The 15,015-nt window shown below is 43.6% G+C and overlaps 1 protein-coding gene across 2 annotated transcripts in view; it reads left to right on the top strand.

The window, feature by feature from the left end:
* Positions 1–14,269, top strand: part of LOC306975395 (regulator of G-protein signaling 6-like) — a 38,561-nt gene extending 24,292 nt beyond the window's left edge. The window contains exons 3-17 of one of the 2 annotated variants that reach the window (XM_079572910.1): positions 2,895–2,994; positions 3,594–3,644; positions 3,720–3,826; positions 5,855–5,906; positions 6,342–6,406; positions 7,043–7,119; positions 7,900–7,981; positions 8,305–8,379; positions 9,567–9,668; positions 9,797–9,969; positions 10,222–10,347; positions 10,487–10,673; positions 12,262–12,351; positions 12,912–12,974; positions 13,149–14,269. In XM_079572910.1, coding sequence (XP_079429036.1) covers positions 2,895–2,994; positions 3,594–3,644; positions 3,720–3,826; positions 5,855–5,906; positions 6,342–6,406; positions 7,043–7,119; positions 7,900–7,981; positions 8,305–8,379; positions 9,567–9,668; positions 9,797–9,969; positions 10,222–10,347; positions 10,487–10,673; positions 12,262–12,351; positions 12,912–12,974; positions 13,149–13,199 — 1,401 coding nt within the window. In that variant the 3' untranslated portion in view covers positions 13,200–14,269. The remainder of the gene's footprint in view (positions 1–2,894; positions 2,995–3,593; positions 3,645–3,719; positions 3,827–5,854; positions 5,907–6,341; positions 6,407–7,042; positions 7,120–7,899; positions 7,982–8,304; positions 8,380–9,566; positions 9,669–9,796; positions 9,970–10,221; positions 10,348–10,486; positions 10,674–12,261; positions 12,352–12,911; positions 12,975–13,148) is intronic. The other variant, XM_079572911.1, reaches the window with a different exon arrangement.
* Positions 14,270–15,015: the final 746 nt, after the last annotated feature.

The following is a 15,015-nucleotide window of genomic DNA, read 5'->3' as shown; positions in this document are numbered from 1 at the left end:
AATGGCTGTAGTGCTTTCAGAGGCTTTCCAAATCTGTCAATCATCTATCGTCAGTCTTAGTTTGAGACCCATTCAGCTCATGATCACATGATGTCTCAAGCTGACAGTAAATAATTTTCATTCTTCTCAAGTAGAGTTCTTTGTTTCGAAATCAATACAAACAAATAAATCCTGTTCATTGTTGTCATTTTTGACTCGTTTTACATTAACCAAAGCAACAAATAAAAGCAGTTACCATCTAAATATGAAGTCATAATGCATAGACGGGAGTTTTATGTGCGTACTCTAAAGTGCACACCCCAACTTTGTTCAATGTTTTAAAGCCTCCCCGCTTGTCCTAGGACTTCACTCACCGAAATGCTGTGTTAAATGATGAATGACTTCAGGAACAAGCAGCCTCCAAGAGAGCAAGTGTGCGAGGAGCCGGTTTACCCTGGCATGGCCCCAACATCAGCTCAGCTGTTTTGGCCTGCTCTCCTACTCAGTGTAAACGCGTAGGAAAGTAATGCGTTGTAACTTAATTAGGCGAGGTGAGAAGAATTTGTCGGTGTCAAGCCTCTGGCCATAACCTGCATGTGCCTTATAATGCTGCTGTGTGCGACGTGCGTGTGTGAAGACCTTTTACTGTACTTACTAGGCAGCTGCTTAGAGAGACATAAAGAATTTAATAGCCTTTGCTACGAGCGAGGAAGCTACTGTATGACAGACCACTTTCTGCTCATATTATTGCCGAGTGTGCAAAATCAGGATCTCTTTAGATAAATTGATTTCCACCAGTAAGACTATCTGGCTCTAGGGTTACATCTACAGTACAGTAAGCTGACCGTTCAGAAACACTTGTTATCATTTATTGAATGCACTAAAGCAGTTGCGGTTGAAATATTTATTGTCCTTGGATGACCCTCCATGTTGTTCTCCTGCTTGTTGGTTCAGGGTGTAGTGACTATTAGCTGAGCGGTGCTGGAACTAATTTTAGGGGGCCGATGTGTGCTGTGACCGAGGTGTGATGCTTATCACGCTCAGGGGAAATAGCGCCAACAGGCTTTTTCAATCGGACAAAGCTAAACAGACCCGGCATGTGTCATAGCAGCTAAATAAATCAATGCTTTACCATCGTAGGAATGTAATGTCCCATCTGGTTTGAGTCGTGAAATTCTCCTATATCAAATAGTCTACTGGGAGAGGTATCAAAAGATAGATGGAAGCAACAATAGCAATTTTCACTGCACCAAACATGAAGCTCACTACATTCTTGTTATGAAATCTAACTTGTTGTTTAAAATGAAGACTTCTTGGTAACACTTTTCATTACGGGCCGGTAAGTCCTTGGTACTTACAGTGGTAATTACAGTGGTAATTCTAGGTACTTATTGTGGTACTTAAAGTGGTAATTACAGTGGTACTTATAGTGGTACTTACAATGGTACTTATGGTGGTAATTACAGTGGTAATTCTCGGTACTTATTGTGGTACTTAAAGGATACTATAGTGACAATTACCAAGTATGTACCTCTAGATACAGTGGTAACTCTTCGTAATGCAGGTTGTACTTCTTGTTTTCCCTCATGCTGTTTTATGTTGTTTTATAGTCACACAATCCTGGAAATTACTTCTGTATGTAGAAGTACCACATTTACTACCTATGAATTGCTGCTGTAGTATCCTTGAATTACCAATAAGTACCATAGATGTATCACTGTAACTACTAGAAACTATCATTTAAAGTACCAAAGTAAATAGAAGTAGACCTTCATATAGTGGTAACTCTGTGTCTCCCTAACCCCTTACCCTAATTACTAGTAATTATGACTTTCAGTACCACAATAATAACCTAGAATTACCACTGTAAATACTAGTACTTACTACTGTAATTACCACTGGAAGTACCACTGTCATTACTAGTCATTACCACTATAAGTACCACGGACTTACCGGCCCGTAATGTAAAGTGTTACCGACTTTTTTAATCTGCCTGCCACTGACATTGTTCTGAATGTATGTCGTATCATATGTGGGAGTATGTGGTTGCTTTTTCCAAGATGATTTTTCAAAGAAATGTAGTCTGGGAACGAGCACAATCTCAGCGATTTCCCGGTGGGCAAGATTGACAGACGGGATCAACCAATCAGAGAAACGCTGAATATGGAAGCCTGGAAGCCTTTTCAAAAACGTCCTTCTTCATGAGGAACTCTCCCAACACTGTTTCTTGCTTGTTTTAGGGATTTTGTTTTCCAAATTATTTATAACAGATGAAAAAGAACTGAAGAACACAGTGTATCAGTCGCACTCTTCTAAAACATTAAAGATGGCGGCGCGGCGGCAGCTTCCGTCTCTTGGTGCGATGAACTCCCGCCTCTCGATCCGTGAGTGGTCAAATCGGGAAAACGATTGGCTGCGAGCAGAAGCCCAGACGGTTCTTCTTTTGAACAGAAAGGAGGAGCGTCCGGCTCACCAGGCAAAGTATGTAGTAGATGCTTTTACGGCAACTTTCCACTTCTTATATAAAGCTTTATATAAAGAAATATCTTGCCCGTCTGTCACCCAAATAAGTCCTGTGCCAGAAGCTGATTTTGGCTCAGTTCACATCAGAACCTACTGCATTTCCCAGCTTTTTGTTACCTAATGGTTCAAAGTGCATTTGTTTCTAGTACAAACAAATGCCAAGTAGGTCAAGCATACAGCAACCTATTTTAAGGGTTGTCCTCTTTTCTTTGAGATTTATAAGAACAAATACTGTACTATATTTACACTACAGTTTTGTGATTGGCCTGCTGTCTATTTCTCCTCAACGGTTCCTTTGCCATTCCTATGCTTTATCCATGTTTCTGTGTGTTTCGACAAAAATCTGATTCTCCTCCACTAGCAGCACTAATATTTTATTGACCTTTCCACAGATTGAGGATATCGTCACAAGAATACAAGATGAGAAAGCTGGAGGCGTGTCCATCAGAACAGTCAAAAGTTTCCTCTCAAAGATCCCCAGTGTTGTATCGGGTAAGTACAGTGCATTTGCATGAGTGTCCGTGTACATTACATCTCACAGGGAAAACTGTACGATGTCTGTTTTTGGATGTGTGCTGTCTCTCTGAATATGCTTGGGGACATGGAGCAGAATCAGTAAGCAAATATGACCTTTTGGGCTTATGTAAATTGGTGGCACTACAGTTGCAGGCAGATGATGTCTTTGCCGATAAGATCTGGGCCAACGAGAGCAGAGCCTGTGGCCTTATACTGCCCCTGTCAGCGGCTAAAGGCAGCCTTTCTCGTGCTCTTGTTCTGTTCGTGGCCCATGAGTATACACACTGTATTTCTTCATCTGTTTGTGTGTGATATGAGTCAGCGCTGGGCTGGGACTGCTCTCTCTCTGCCAGCAGCGCTCTGTGAGTCACTTCTTCACATGGCTCCCTGTTGCCCCGGGGCCCCAGCTCTGTGCTGCTCCTGCCAAGCGCAGACACATGGCCAAATGTTGTGCTGTCCAGGAGGCTCTGGGTTATGTGACATATGCAGATACAAAAGGCCCATCGCTTCAGAAAGGCTTCTACACTTGTTAAGTGCATTAATGAGTTTCATAATAGTCCTTATCTGTCCCACAGGGGGGGATATCGTGCAGTGGCTGATGAAGAACTTGAACATTGAAGATCCAGGTATGCATGTTGCTTCAGAATATTCGGTTGAAGAGAAAAGCCCACTGACATAGCACCTGTTTTCAATGCCCAAAGCTGAAGCCATCCACATGGGAAGCCTCGTTGCTGCTCATGGCTACATCTTTCCAATCTCCGACCATGTCCTGACCCTTAAAGACGATGGAACCCTTTATCGCTTTCAGGTGAGGAGTACACACTTTAACGTCCTTCAGAAGAGATGTTAGATAAAGGTAGTTTTTCGGAGAAAGTGGTTATTGCAAGGTGCTAATAAGAACAATTCGGTTGAGCCATTTACTCATCCCATCGAAGCTGATGGCGAGTACTTCAGCTGCCCACCGCCTTAATCAGGAGGTGGGCAGAAGAACAGGGCCTTTGGGTCAGGGCTGCTTGTCACAGACTGTCTGATTGAACATGAACTTTGACAAGTCTGTGTGATAGCTAAGGGCTCCTCCATGACTCATTACTGTGACTGGGCCATTAGCCTCTTAATCCGGCCGGCTACAGTCCTCAGCAGCGCCTCCTTGGGGAGGTACAGCAGCAGCTGCTTGGCGACTCATTACTTTGACTGTCACTCAGTCAGTTCAGTGGCTCCTCCCTCTGTATTTACCATTCAATGCCTTCAACTTCACCTCCGCTGCTCAAGATTAAAAGCCTGTATTGTGCGGCTCAAGGAGGGCAGTGTGTGTCACACTTGCTCATTCAGCACAGGCTAAAAATATTCCCTCTGATGTTGTTGTGACGCAACAGGCCGGCGTCATCAGAACCTCAGAGCATTTGAAATGTACTGGCCACTCTCCAGAGCCGCGTATAAGACTCTGACACGGAACTTTCACTCTGATGTCTATAAATAGATACTACACTGAAAGAAGCAAACACTCGACAGCTGATGCTGGTGATTTATGCACACAGAGCCTGACGTATTTGGCAGCGAGAGTTACAGTGTTGGACAAGAATTATCTGTCCTCTAAAGATATTATTATAACATCTTAGGCACATTCAGGGCTGGGCACCGTTACATTTCTTCTATTTTAACAATACTTGGTTTTCAATACCTGAATGATACTGTTTCTGATACCGATACTAAAATATTTTCATCTAGAACCAGAAAACAGAACAATGATGTGTGGAAGATCTGCAAATTCACAATATTGGGTTCATCTCCATTGTCAAGAAATGTGTGGAAAATGGGGAATAATTCGGGAAAATATTGTAGAAAATTGGGAGAAATTTCACATTTTCACATTTCACATACTGTTTAAATACATGGGACAGAACCAGCCACTTTTAATTCTGAACCCTTATTAAGAATGCATGATAGATGTGAGTGATCCATTATTAATAGGCTTGGGAATGAACTTTGAATGTATAATATCAGTTACGAAAGGCAATTAAATATGGATACGAGAAATGCTACTCATTTTAGTCCCAGGATAGTTATATATGAAGCTGACGTCAAAAAATGCCATTAAACATATTGTGACAGTGAGCCTGGGTGGGGAAGGAACCCATTTTCAGCATATGATGAACTGCACTGTACTCGACACATATATGAGTAATAACTGGAAGTTTTAGGGGGACTGTGAGTGTAGATGAGACTGTCTGAAGTAGGAGAGGTTTATTTACCTGGTTCCCGAGGCAAGATTGGACTTTGGCGCCCCGCTACCTTTTGGCGTTTGGGGAGCGGTGGCTGCATAAAAGCATTTTGAGACTTGTGTCCAACTGAAAATGGAAAATGTGATGCCCCCTCTACGCATCCACCTTTGTCGCTTATGCCCAGAGCTGTATCGTGTTAGTTTAACCATTCAGGTCTAGGTATGTAACATAACAGAGTGACATCATTTCAATCCCCTGTATGTGAAAAAGTTTGCATTGTAATGTGTGTGTTTCATTGTTGTGCACCTGCAAGGGGAAGCCATTGTAATGCAGAAGGTAAAGGAGCAGCAGCTAAATCCTGAAAAGAGCATATTTTCTTTTGTGTCTTTTAATGTATTTGTACACTGTCCTCGTCAAATGAATGAATAAACTAAACTTTAGATCTCACAGTCTCGAGCCTTAGAGCTTTCCACAAAGAAATGTCAACAAGGGGCTGACTAGAGATGGCCTTGTTATGTGCCAGGAATGGAAAAAAGCTCATTCAGTTTGATTCCGCCTCGGCCTACTTAAACCCTCCACAGTAATATGAAAAACTGATCTATCTTGTTGTTTTGTAGTCTCCGTACTTTTGGCCTTCAAACTGCTGGGAGCCGGAGAACACAGACTATGGTGAGTCACGTACTGCTGGTCATGTGTTACCTCGCCTCTGAAGTGGTCAGTCACGTCCTGAAGACACAGCTGTATATCTGTTGTGTGCACTGCCACCGAGTATCGATCTGAAAGGCCATTGCCCGTAATGCATGTGGCCCTGAGGAGCACAGCCGCGGGAGATCGTGTGGGATGAGATTAGCCTAACAAAATAAGGAGCGACTCTGTGATATATGTACGGTCACATCTCGGGCCGGTCTGCTTGGCATTTACTCTACGCTTGTTATTTGTAGGGTCTGTCTGGCGTAGTGCTGCCTACAGAGCATTCATTAGTGTTGGTTCAACCAGCTGAGACCCCAGGCAAAAGTTTGCCATCTCTCCCCGCTCTGTGTTTGCAAACCAGATGTGACTGACTTTGATCTTTGTGGTGATAAACCTTCTTCTTTCTGTCACCAGCCATTTACCTGTGCAAGCGCACCATGCAGAACAAAGCCCGACTGGAGCTGGCCGATTATGAGGCTGTAAGTGCATGTTTTCCCTTTTGTGCAACTTGAAATTCATATATTTCTGTCATTTGTGGGGTGAAAAGAGATCTGAAGTGGTTTTCCTGGGGGAGGTCTAACAATCCATTAGAATGTATTCTAGCATGAGCGCCTCGAAAATAAACAAAAGTGCCTATTTGGGTTCGGCAGATCAATGCGGTCTCAGGAGAGGGGCGCACAATACTTTGATACTGCAAATCAGTTTGCTGTAACCATAGTCCACTAGACTTCCTCTTTTCTCTAATTCGGGTCAGTTTATGCCCCCCAGGCGTCGGACCTCTCGCTGTTTCATGCCCAACAGTAACGCTCTTTTCCTCTTTGTAAGGAGGTCATGTATCTGTGTCTTTGATAGATGCCATTTTGACACTATTAACCATTATTTCTGGATGTCATTTTACACACGTGTGCTTCTCATTTCCGTTATTACTTTATATATTCTTCATCCAATTAGATTTCTGTTGCTATTCTAACTTTAATTGGTGGTTTTCTGGATGAGCAACTATTTGACGGTTTGACAAGTGCACATACCCAATTTACAGCTCCAGTTCATTCTTATTTAATAACTTCCACACCTGATCGAAAAAACCTTGAGATGAAAACTTTTTTTTCCTTCAGGAGAACCTTGCGCGGCTGCAGAGGGCTTTCGCCAGGAAGTGGGAATTTATTTTCATGCAGGCCGAGGCTCAGGTCAAGTGAGTATGTGTATGTGTGTGAAGTAGAAGCACCACCTCCACATGTCCCAACGTTACACTCATGCTGATAACACGCTGGTCAGAACTCCTCACTTACACCCCCCCAACCCCCCAAACCCCCCATGGATCCACACAAGTGTTTCTTAGTTGTCCCCTCTGTCGACAAGGAAATGTTTCAGTGTGTTATGTCACTCGGATGTTAGGTCAGGGATAATTAGAGGGTTACATGTTGAAGTTATTCCCTGGGGACGTTGTGACACATTGGGGCCATGTCTGTAGAACACTGCCATCTGGTGGTGGGCGAGTGCAAACGCAGGGCTTACACCAGCGAGGGAGAACGTATCTATTTTAGTAATTTTATGCAGCACATTGGTGCAGTATGGTTGCACAGAAACGTTCAGGGATATTCAACGTCTACAGTTAAATAATTCACTTTTTGTGAAAATCACTGCAGCCGGACGCTTTGAGGTTCATTCTAATCGCTCCTTCAGCATGGAGAATCTTGTTCATTCTGTCACGGTCTTTTGGCCGTACTGCGATTGTAGCTTTGGGCAGTAAACATAGTGCACCCGGCCTGATGAAATGTCAGTTGCATAATTCGCTGGTCCCACTTGAGGCAAAAGCAGGCGCTGCGTGTCACAGAGATCAGACAGGTTAAGACCCTCTGTGGCTTTGGGCTCCGTCTGCTCAATGTGTGTGTGTGTGTTTGGGGGGAGGGGGGCATATTTGACTCAGAGATGTTTGTCCTGTTCATGAGGGAGTTATAACTTATGCCCACAGAATTGACAGAAAGAAGGACAAGGCAGAAAGGAAGATCTTGGACAGCCAGGAGAGGGCATTTTGGGACGTCCACCGGCCTGTGGTAAGTTACAGTAGCACAACTGTGAGAAGCCTGTGCTAAACAATGAAAGTGATTAGGTCAGATGTCACACAACTGAAATGAGGTGAATGCGGTAAGCAAAAATACATTTGGTGCACTATTATATTGTGACAATCACTGACAGCCTGAAGGATTTTGTTGTGCTACAGAATCAGATTTAGTGCCAGTCACTGTGCATGTGAGAGTCCCAGAGTGCAGCTGAGCTGAATAGCCTTTCAGTATTGTATTATAAATCCCAGACAAGTAGACTATGCATTCTGTTATCAGACTAAAAAACACACTCTTCCTCCTGCTCCCTTCTACAGCCAGGCTGCGTCAACACAACGGAGATGGACATCCGCAAGTGCCGACGAGAGAAGAACCCACACAGAGTAAAGAAGGTGAGGAACCTGAGCAGCAGTTAGCGCTCTCGCCTCACAGCATGAAGGTCCCAGATTCAGGTGGGGCCTTTTTGCTTGTTCTCTTCATGACTGCATATGTTGTGCTTACGGCATACCACTAAAACATGTACAAGAGGGGGAGACTGTGTTTGTGAGGGTGAGTGTGAGACATTGGATGGAAATGTCGTGTTTAGTACACGCATGTCTCATGAATGTCATCCAACGACTTATTACTCTAAAAGTTACATTTTGATTACTTTATTTCAAACGTAATCTGACGACTGATTTACTAGTTACTTTAGTTATGAAAAAGGACCAAGCCGTCGGGCTGTTTTGGTCAGCCCCATCTGTTTGTTTCCTGTCGAACTGACAATGGACCACAATATTCTTTACCTTAGACGAGATAACGTCTGTACTTTATAGTTTTCAGTTATTTTTCTCAATTTCTGACATTTGATGAGGAATAAGACGTTTTAGCTCAAAATATTGCAAAAAGTAATCAATAGTTTCTTTCAAAAAATGTGATTACAATCTAATCAGTTTTGTCATTGTAATCCCGTTATATTACTTTGTTATATTACAATGGTTGAGACTTTATCTCAAGTCTTTTAGGGGTTATGTGAGGAAGCAGTGTAAATCCCTAGGCAAGGCAAGGCAACTTTATTTACCCGTGCATTTCGTACACAAGGCAACTCAATGTGCCTATGTGCAGTGAACGGTACATTTTGATTTTGATACCATTAGTTGGCAATATGTGGGGGTTTAGATCATTCTAAAAGTAATGTTCTATTTGCAAATCCTATTTCTTGCAAAATGTTGACAAAGTATAACCCTGAGTTTTTAGTTGATCCAGAGCTATGTCATTTCATTGCTGAATTACAAAAGACAAAGCTTGGAAGATGAGCAAACTTTTCTTTCACTTTTTGAATGGCCCGTAGGCTTTATTTGACAGAACAATATAGCGTGACAGGAAGTGAAGAGCACATTCAGCCACCTGCCACGTGTGCTGTAACCGAACCCCTCGGCAAAAAGTCAGCGCTATCAGCGAACTTTTTAATTAGCATCATCATCAATCATGCTGTCCAGTTATGCGCATTACACCTTGTTTGTTTTTCACAGTGGGACAAAACCAAATACATTTTTCAGACAAGAAAAGGCCTATTCATTTGTGTCCTTGTCATTTCCAGTCGGTGTACGGCGTTCCAGACGACGGCCAAAGCCAGCCGAGCCCGGTGCACATCAGCTCGCAGCCCGCCCGGAAGCCCACAAAAGAGGATGTACAGAAAGAGGTAAGTTATAGCCTGAAAGTCTGGCGCTCGGATCATTTACCATTTACCGTATCCATCATCATCACAACGCAGGACACCGAGCGCCCGCTACCTGAAATAACCTCCTCTCGTTTTCTCCTCCTCGTCAGATTTCCTTCCTGAACATCCAGCTGGACAGACACTGCATGAAGGTCTCCAAGGTCGCAGACAGCCTGATGTGCTACACCGAGCAGTTCATGGAGTACGACCCTTTTGTGTCGGCGCTGGAGCCCTCCAACCCCTGGATCAGCGATGACGTTACCTTCTGGGACGCGGAGGCGAGGTGAGGCTTAAGGTAGTCCTGGAGAGGTCAGGGGAAAAGAGGAAGGGAAAAGGGCTGGCGGTGTCCTATACACACGGAGGAATATGTCATTTTGTATTTAATCACAGAAATAAAGTATGGGGCCTGGGTTCATTTCAAACTGTTACTTGACACAAACAAAACAGAATAATTTGGCTACAACTCAACAATAGCCAAAAAGCCCTAAATAACTCATTTGTAAAAAATGGCTTCTTACTGTGGTGGACTTTACAGTAAGGACCCCAACCAGCAGCGAGTGAAGAAATGGGGCTTCTCTCTCGAGGAGGCGCTCAAAGACCCGGCCGGGCGAGACATGTTCCTGAAGTTTCTGGAGTCAGAATTCAGCTCGGAGAATCTACAGTAAGAGTAAAATATGTGTGCAGTCAGTGTGTTATCATGTCCAGAGGCTCATACCTTTTTCCCCATTGCCTTAACTGAGTGCATCGTATATAATATGATGAAATAATACCGAAAAAATGTCTCTTGCTGTTTGTGGCAGATTCTGGCTGGCGGTGCAGGATCTGAAGCGGCGGCCGTTGCAGGAGGTGTCTTCGCGAGCTCAGGAGATCTGGCAGGAGTTTCTGGCTGAAGGAGCGCCGAGCTCCATCAACCTGGACTCCCACAGCTACGAGCGCACCAGCCAGAACCTCAAAGACCCCGGGCGGTACAGCTACGAGGACGCCCAGGTACAACAAAGATGGGAATATAAACTCAACCTGGAGCCCCAAAGCATTCACAATGTGGAGTTTGTAACGTCTTCACAGTCTCTAAATCGGGGCTGAAATAAGACTAGGGGATGCTCAAGGCTGGGGAGCTGGAAACATTAACCCATGTGCTGTAAATACAAGCATATAAACACTAGAGCAGTACTTTGCTGTGTCTTTTTACATTGAAATTTTGCCAGTCAATAACTCTTGAGACCTATTTACTTTATAAACAGCCCACTTACATCCAAACGCAATGACCCCATTCACCTAATTCCGCCAGCACAAAGGAACAGGAGCTAGATTTAAACAGGAAAAGAAAGGGAAACAGGAAGAATGAGGGAGTGTGTCCGTGCCAGGGCCTAATGAAGCGGCTAATACCATGAATGGGCCGCTCAGTTGAGTTTGGGCGGATTGGAGCTGGTTCACCGAGGGTTCCTCTGGGTCGGAGTGGGCCCGCTCATGAGTGACGTGGAAACACCGGCGCTGGCAGGGCATTACTCAGCTCTGACTCACAAGAATCGGTGACTGTAGTGGCAAGGTGGAATTCATCGCAACAGAATCAAAGAACTCCCCATGTTCAGATCCCCGTGTACTTAAAACTCATTAAACCTTTATCGGGCACTCATTTAAATACTTTGAAATAAATCATTTCAACATAAGACTGTTATTGGGAGACATAACACAAGTTTATTTCTGTGGCATTTTTCTGAATTTTTCATTATCATGCAGAAAATTAATGTGAGCGAAGTTACCGTATTTGGTTCCTTGCCCTTTTGAGGAGTAAAAACAAAGGTGTATGTATAGAATATACACAAAGTACTTTCAGGTCTCGGGGGGAGCTGGTATTCAGGAGGCGTAGTGTTTTGTGAGATTGATGTTTGAATGATCACACATGAGAGCTTTTGTAATGTGATTGTGGGAGGGGTCAGTCACCTCCAATAGTGTTTGCCTAAAAATATGACTAAAAAATAACCTTTGGCAACAACATAATTCTTTTGTCAAGAAAATACTGTAAGTATAAATAATAGGTGCAACGGGCATGTTCAAATATGGACAAAACGAATTATTAGGTTTGAGTGAATCAATGATGATTTTATGATCAAAAATGGTGCCTGCCATTTTCAAACTGTAATTTTACTTCAACAATTGAATGTGTGAGTTTCATCAACTTACCATGGTTAGTTTTCAAGTTATGTAAAGAAATGTACCATGAATTTAGCCAGACTTGGGTCTTTTTCAGACCTTCAGAGAAAACAGGTGTAGAGCGCACCCGGTCCCTGCTGATTGGCCACAGAGGTTTGATCTGTGATGTCGAGTGATCTCTTCTGATTGGCTGAGTGAGGACTACATGCTTCTTTACCTTACTGATGTGCAACAGGGAGGTCATATGTAAAGTGTGCAGAAATGACCAAAAATAGTAACTTAACCAAAGTGACTAGTGAGAGTGATAGTGTTACTGGCCAAAATAGACATTCGGGTTGTAGGCTGTGTTAAGTTCTGTTGATGTCACTTTCTAAAAAACACAGAACATGCATCGTCATTATACTATGTTTGTTTTTTCTAACAGGAGCACATATACAAGCTAATGAAAAGTGACAGCTATGCACGATTTCTGAGATCCAACATCTACCAAGACCTTCTGTTAGCCAGGAAAAAGGTGAGCCGCACTCTCCAAAGTCTGTCCCACTAAACTGAACTCCAATCTTTAGGCCTTTTGTTGAGATTAGTTTGTTTAAGGGGGATTACTTTGCTAAAGGCCCGCTTGTTCTCTTGAACAGTAACCATGACAATAAACGACTTTACTTTTCCCTTTAATTGTGTCTAATGTTCAGCGATTAGGCTAATTGCCTTTAGCTGCTAATATGGACTGGCATTTCGAGAAGCTTTTAAAATGCCACTATCAATACTGCGCGGCGATGTAAACGGGAGCAGTCTCATTAGTTCTCTCAAAGTTTCACCTCAGCGTTACTGTGTATGTTTACCTAGTGTACTGTGTAATATGGAGCATAGCGAATCACTGCTGCCTCTCCTCATGCTATTGCCATTTCTGTTTTGGACACTGCTCTTACTGCTGACGCCCTTCATCTGTCTCCACATTTTCCTTTCTTTATTTTACCAACGCGTGTCCTCCCTCCTCTGTGCCACTAACTCCGCCCACGTCATGGACACCTGTATGTTAACCCAAACACTCACCCTGCCTCCCCCCTTCCACAACAGCCCGCTCCTGCAGACCCCGATCAGGGCCGCCGCACCTCCCTGGAGAAGTTCACGCGCACCGTGGTAAGTCCAAACGAGCTGGGGCTGCTCATGTCACAAACGCACACTGGCTGGCTCACGTTCAGCGTATCAGCTTTCGCACCTACAGCCATATTACACTTTGAATGAATTTTGAAAGAGGAGTGGCGTTTTCTAATCCTTATCCTCGGTGATATTCTCTGCTTTTGGCTTTTCCAGGGGAAGTCGTTGACAGGAAAGCGCCTGACAGGCCTCATGCAGTCGTCCTGACACGCCGCGTGCCGGAGGGGCGCATTCGGACCCTGGCGGCCAGACGGGCAGCTGACCTGGGCAGGGACAATCGAGCCGGGAGCTGGAGCTACAAGCTACCATTGGAAAGGCTACCAGGCCGCTCTCCCAGGACTGCCGGTGCTGCCACTCTCAGAGCGACACTGTGCGGCCTGCTGAGGTCCAATGACTGGTCTCAAAATCACACTCACGGCATGCAGCGTACGGTATAAGCACATAGAAACTAGGGCTGCTCCATCCAGTCTGTGGGACCTTTCAGATTTTACGTGTAAAAGCACAGCTCAGAGAATGCAGAATTATTCAGATCGTTTGGTGTGGCATATTTTTGCTTTCTTTTATCAAAACTGCGGAGGCATGTCCACATTTCTTATCTACCTACACCACGGACAGCAATAAAGACAACAGGTGTGCTAAGTTTGAAAGAAGTATATCCAAACCCTCTTTATACGCTGCCAATGCTCCTCTGTTCTTTCTATTCCCCACCGAGCACTTGACATATTGGATCACTAATGAAAAGCAGTCACCGCTGTGTTTCTGCCGTCTGCATAAATTGATTTGTCCCATGCTTCATTACATTCCAAAATCCGGCATAAGGGCTTAATGTTGCATTCACTTTGCAATATTGCATGTTCCTTTCAAATGTCTATTGGAAAATGAATATCGTGTTTTTACAATAGCGCTTTGAAACGAGACGTGCGGAACGGAGCTGACAATATTTCCATTCCAGTTGTCAAAGCGGACCACGGCTTTCATATTTCAGAGAGAAAAAGCCGGGGACGGTGAGATGAACAGAAAGGCTCCATCACCGTAAGTGGTGGATTTATTGGCTCATCCGTGGTTAATGGCTGCACATGTGAAACGGCATCAACTTTACACACGATGGTGATGCTTCGAGATACAATGAGTCAACTTTACAAAGTCTGTTACTGTCTAGACCTGAAAGACCTGCTGCTAAATGTGGGGCTGTACGCTTTATAGCACAGTAATAACATGGTAATAGGGAGGAATTAGCAAGGTAGCCAGGAAAACTCGGCTTGAATACATAGAGAAAACTGTATTTCCTGATATTTTACAGTGTTTAAACTGGGCAAGGCCTATGATTCAGCACGTTAGCATGAATTTGATTAGGTGTGACCTGTTTTCATGTAATCAACGTCATTACCATGTTATTACACTTGTAGGTACTGTGCTATTGCCATCCTGTTACTGTGCTGTAAAGTGCTTGTAGTAGGTTTTCTATTCTCTTTTCTTTACGCATGTTTGTCAGGGCTATTTCTGTCCATTTCCTTTGACGAAGTGTGTGCCATGATATATATATATTTGTTACTGTTGCATGTTGTTGGACTATGAAGCAATGACAAGGGGATGGATAGTTTTTTTTCTTTGAGACAGGATAAAGAACTGGAAAGTGGGAACAAATTAACACCCATGTGCCACTGCTCCACTGAGGCCGAGCCTTCTACTCGGACTGAGGAGATTCTCCTTGTCTCACAGCTCCCTCATGTGGCCAATGACTGCTACAGTACTGTAATACTGTGGACTACCTATTCTGAATGAATGAATCATATATTTATTTTATATTAGAGATGTAGGACGACAGGTCACATTAAAATTGTCATAAACCAGTAACCTCTGAATATATGGTAGAAAGTATGGTAAATCAATGTACCAAAAGTTATTCTCTGCACAAACATGACGATAAAGTATGTATAGAGAGCATTGTAGATGTAATTTGGCAATATGTCATTGAAAGCACACTGTATGACATGAGCACATTACTATGCATGTAACATAATCA

This window comes from Gobius niger (genome assembly GCF_951799975.1).
Source record: "Gobius niger genome assembly, chromosome: 16".
NCBI classification, from domain to species: Eukaryota; Metazoa; Chordata; class Actinopteri; order Gobiiformes; family Gobiidae; genus Gobius; species Gobius niger.
The sequence above is the reverse complement of the archived record's forward strand: the minus strand, read 5'-3'. Positions and strand labels throughout refer to the sequence as shown.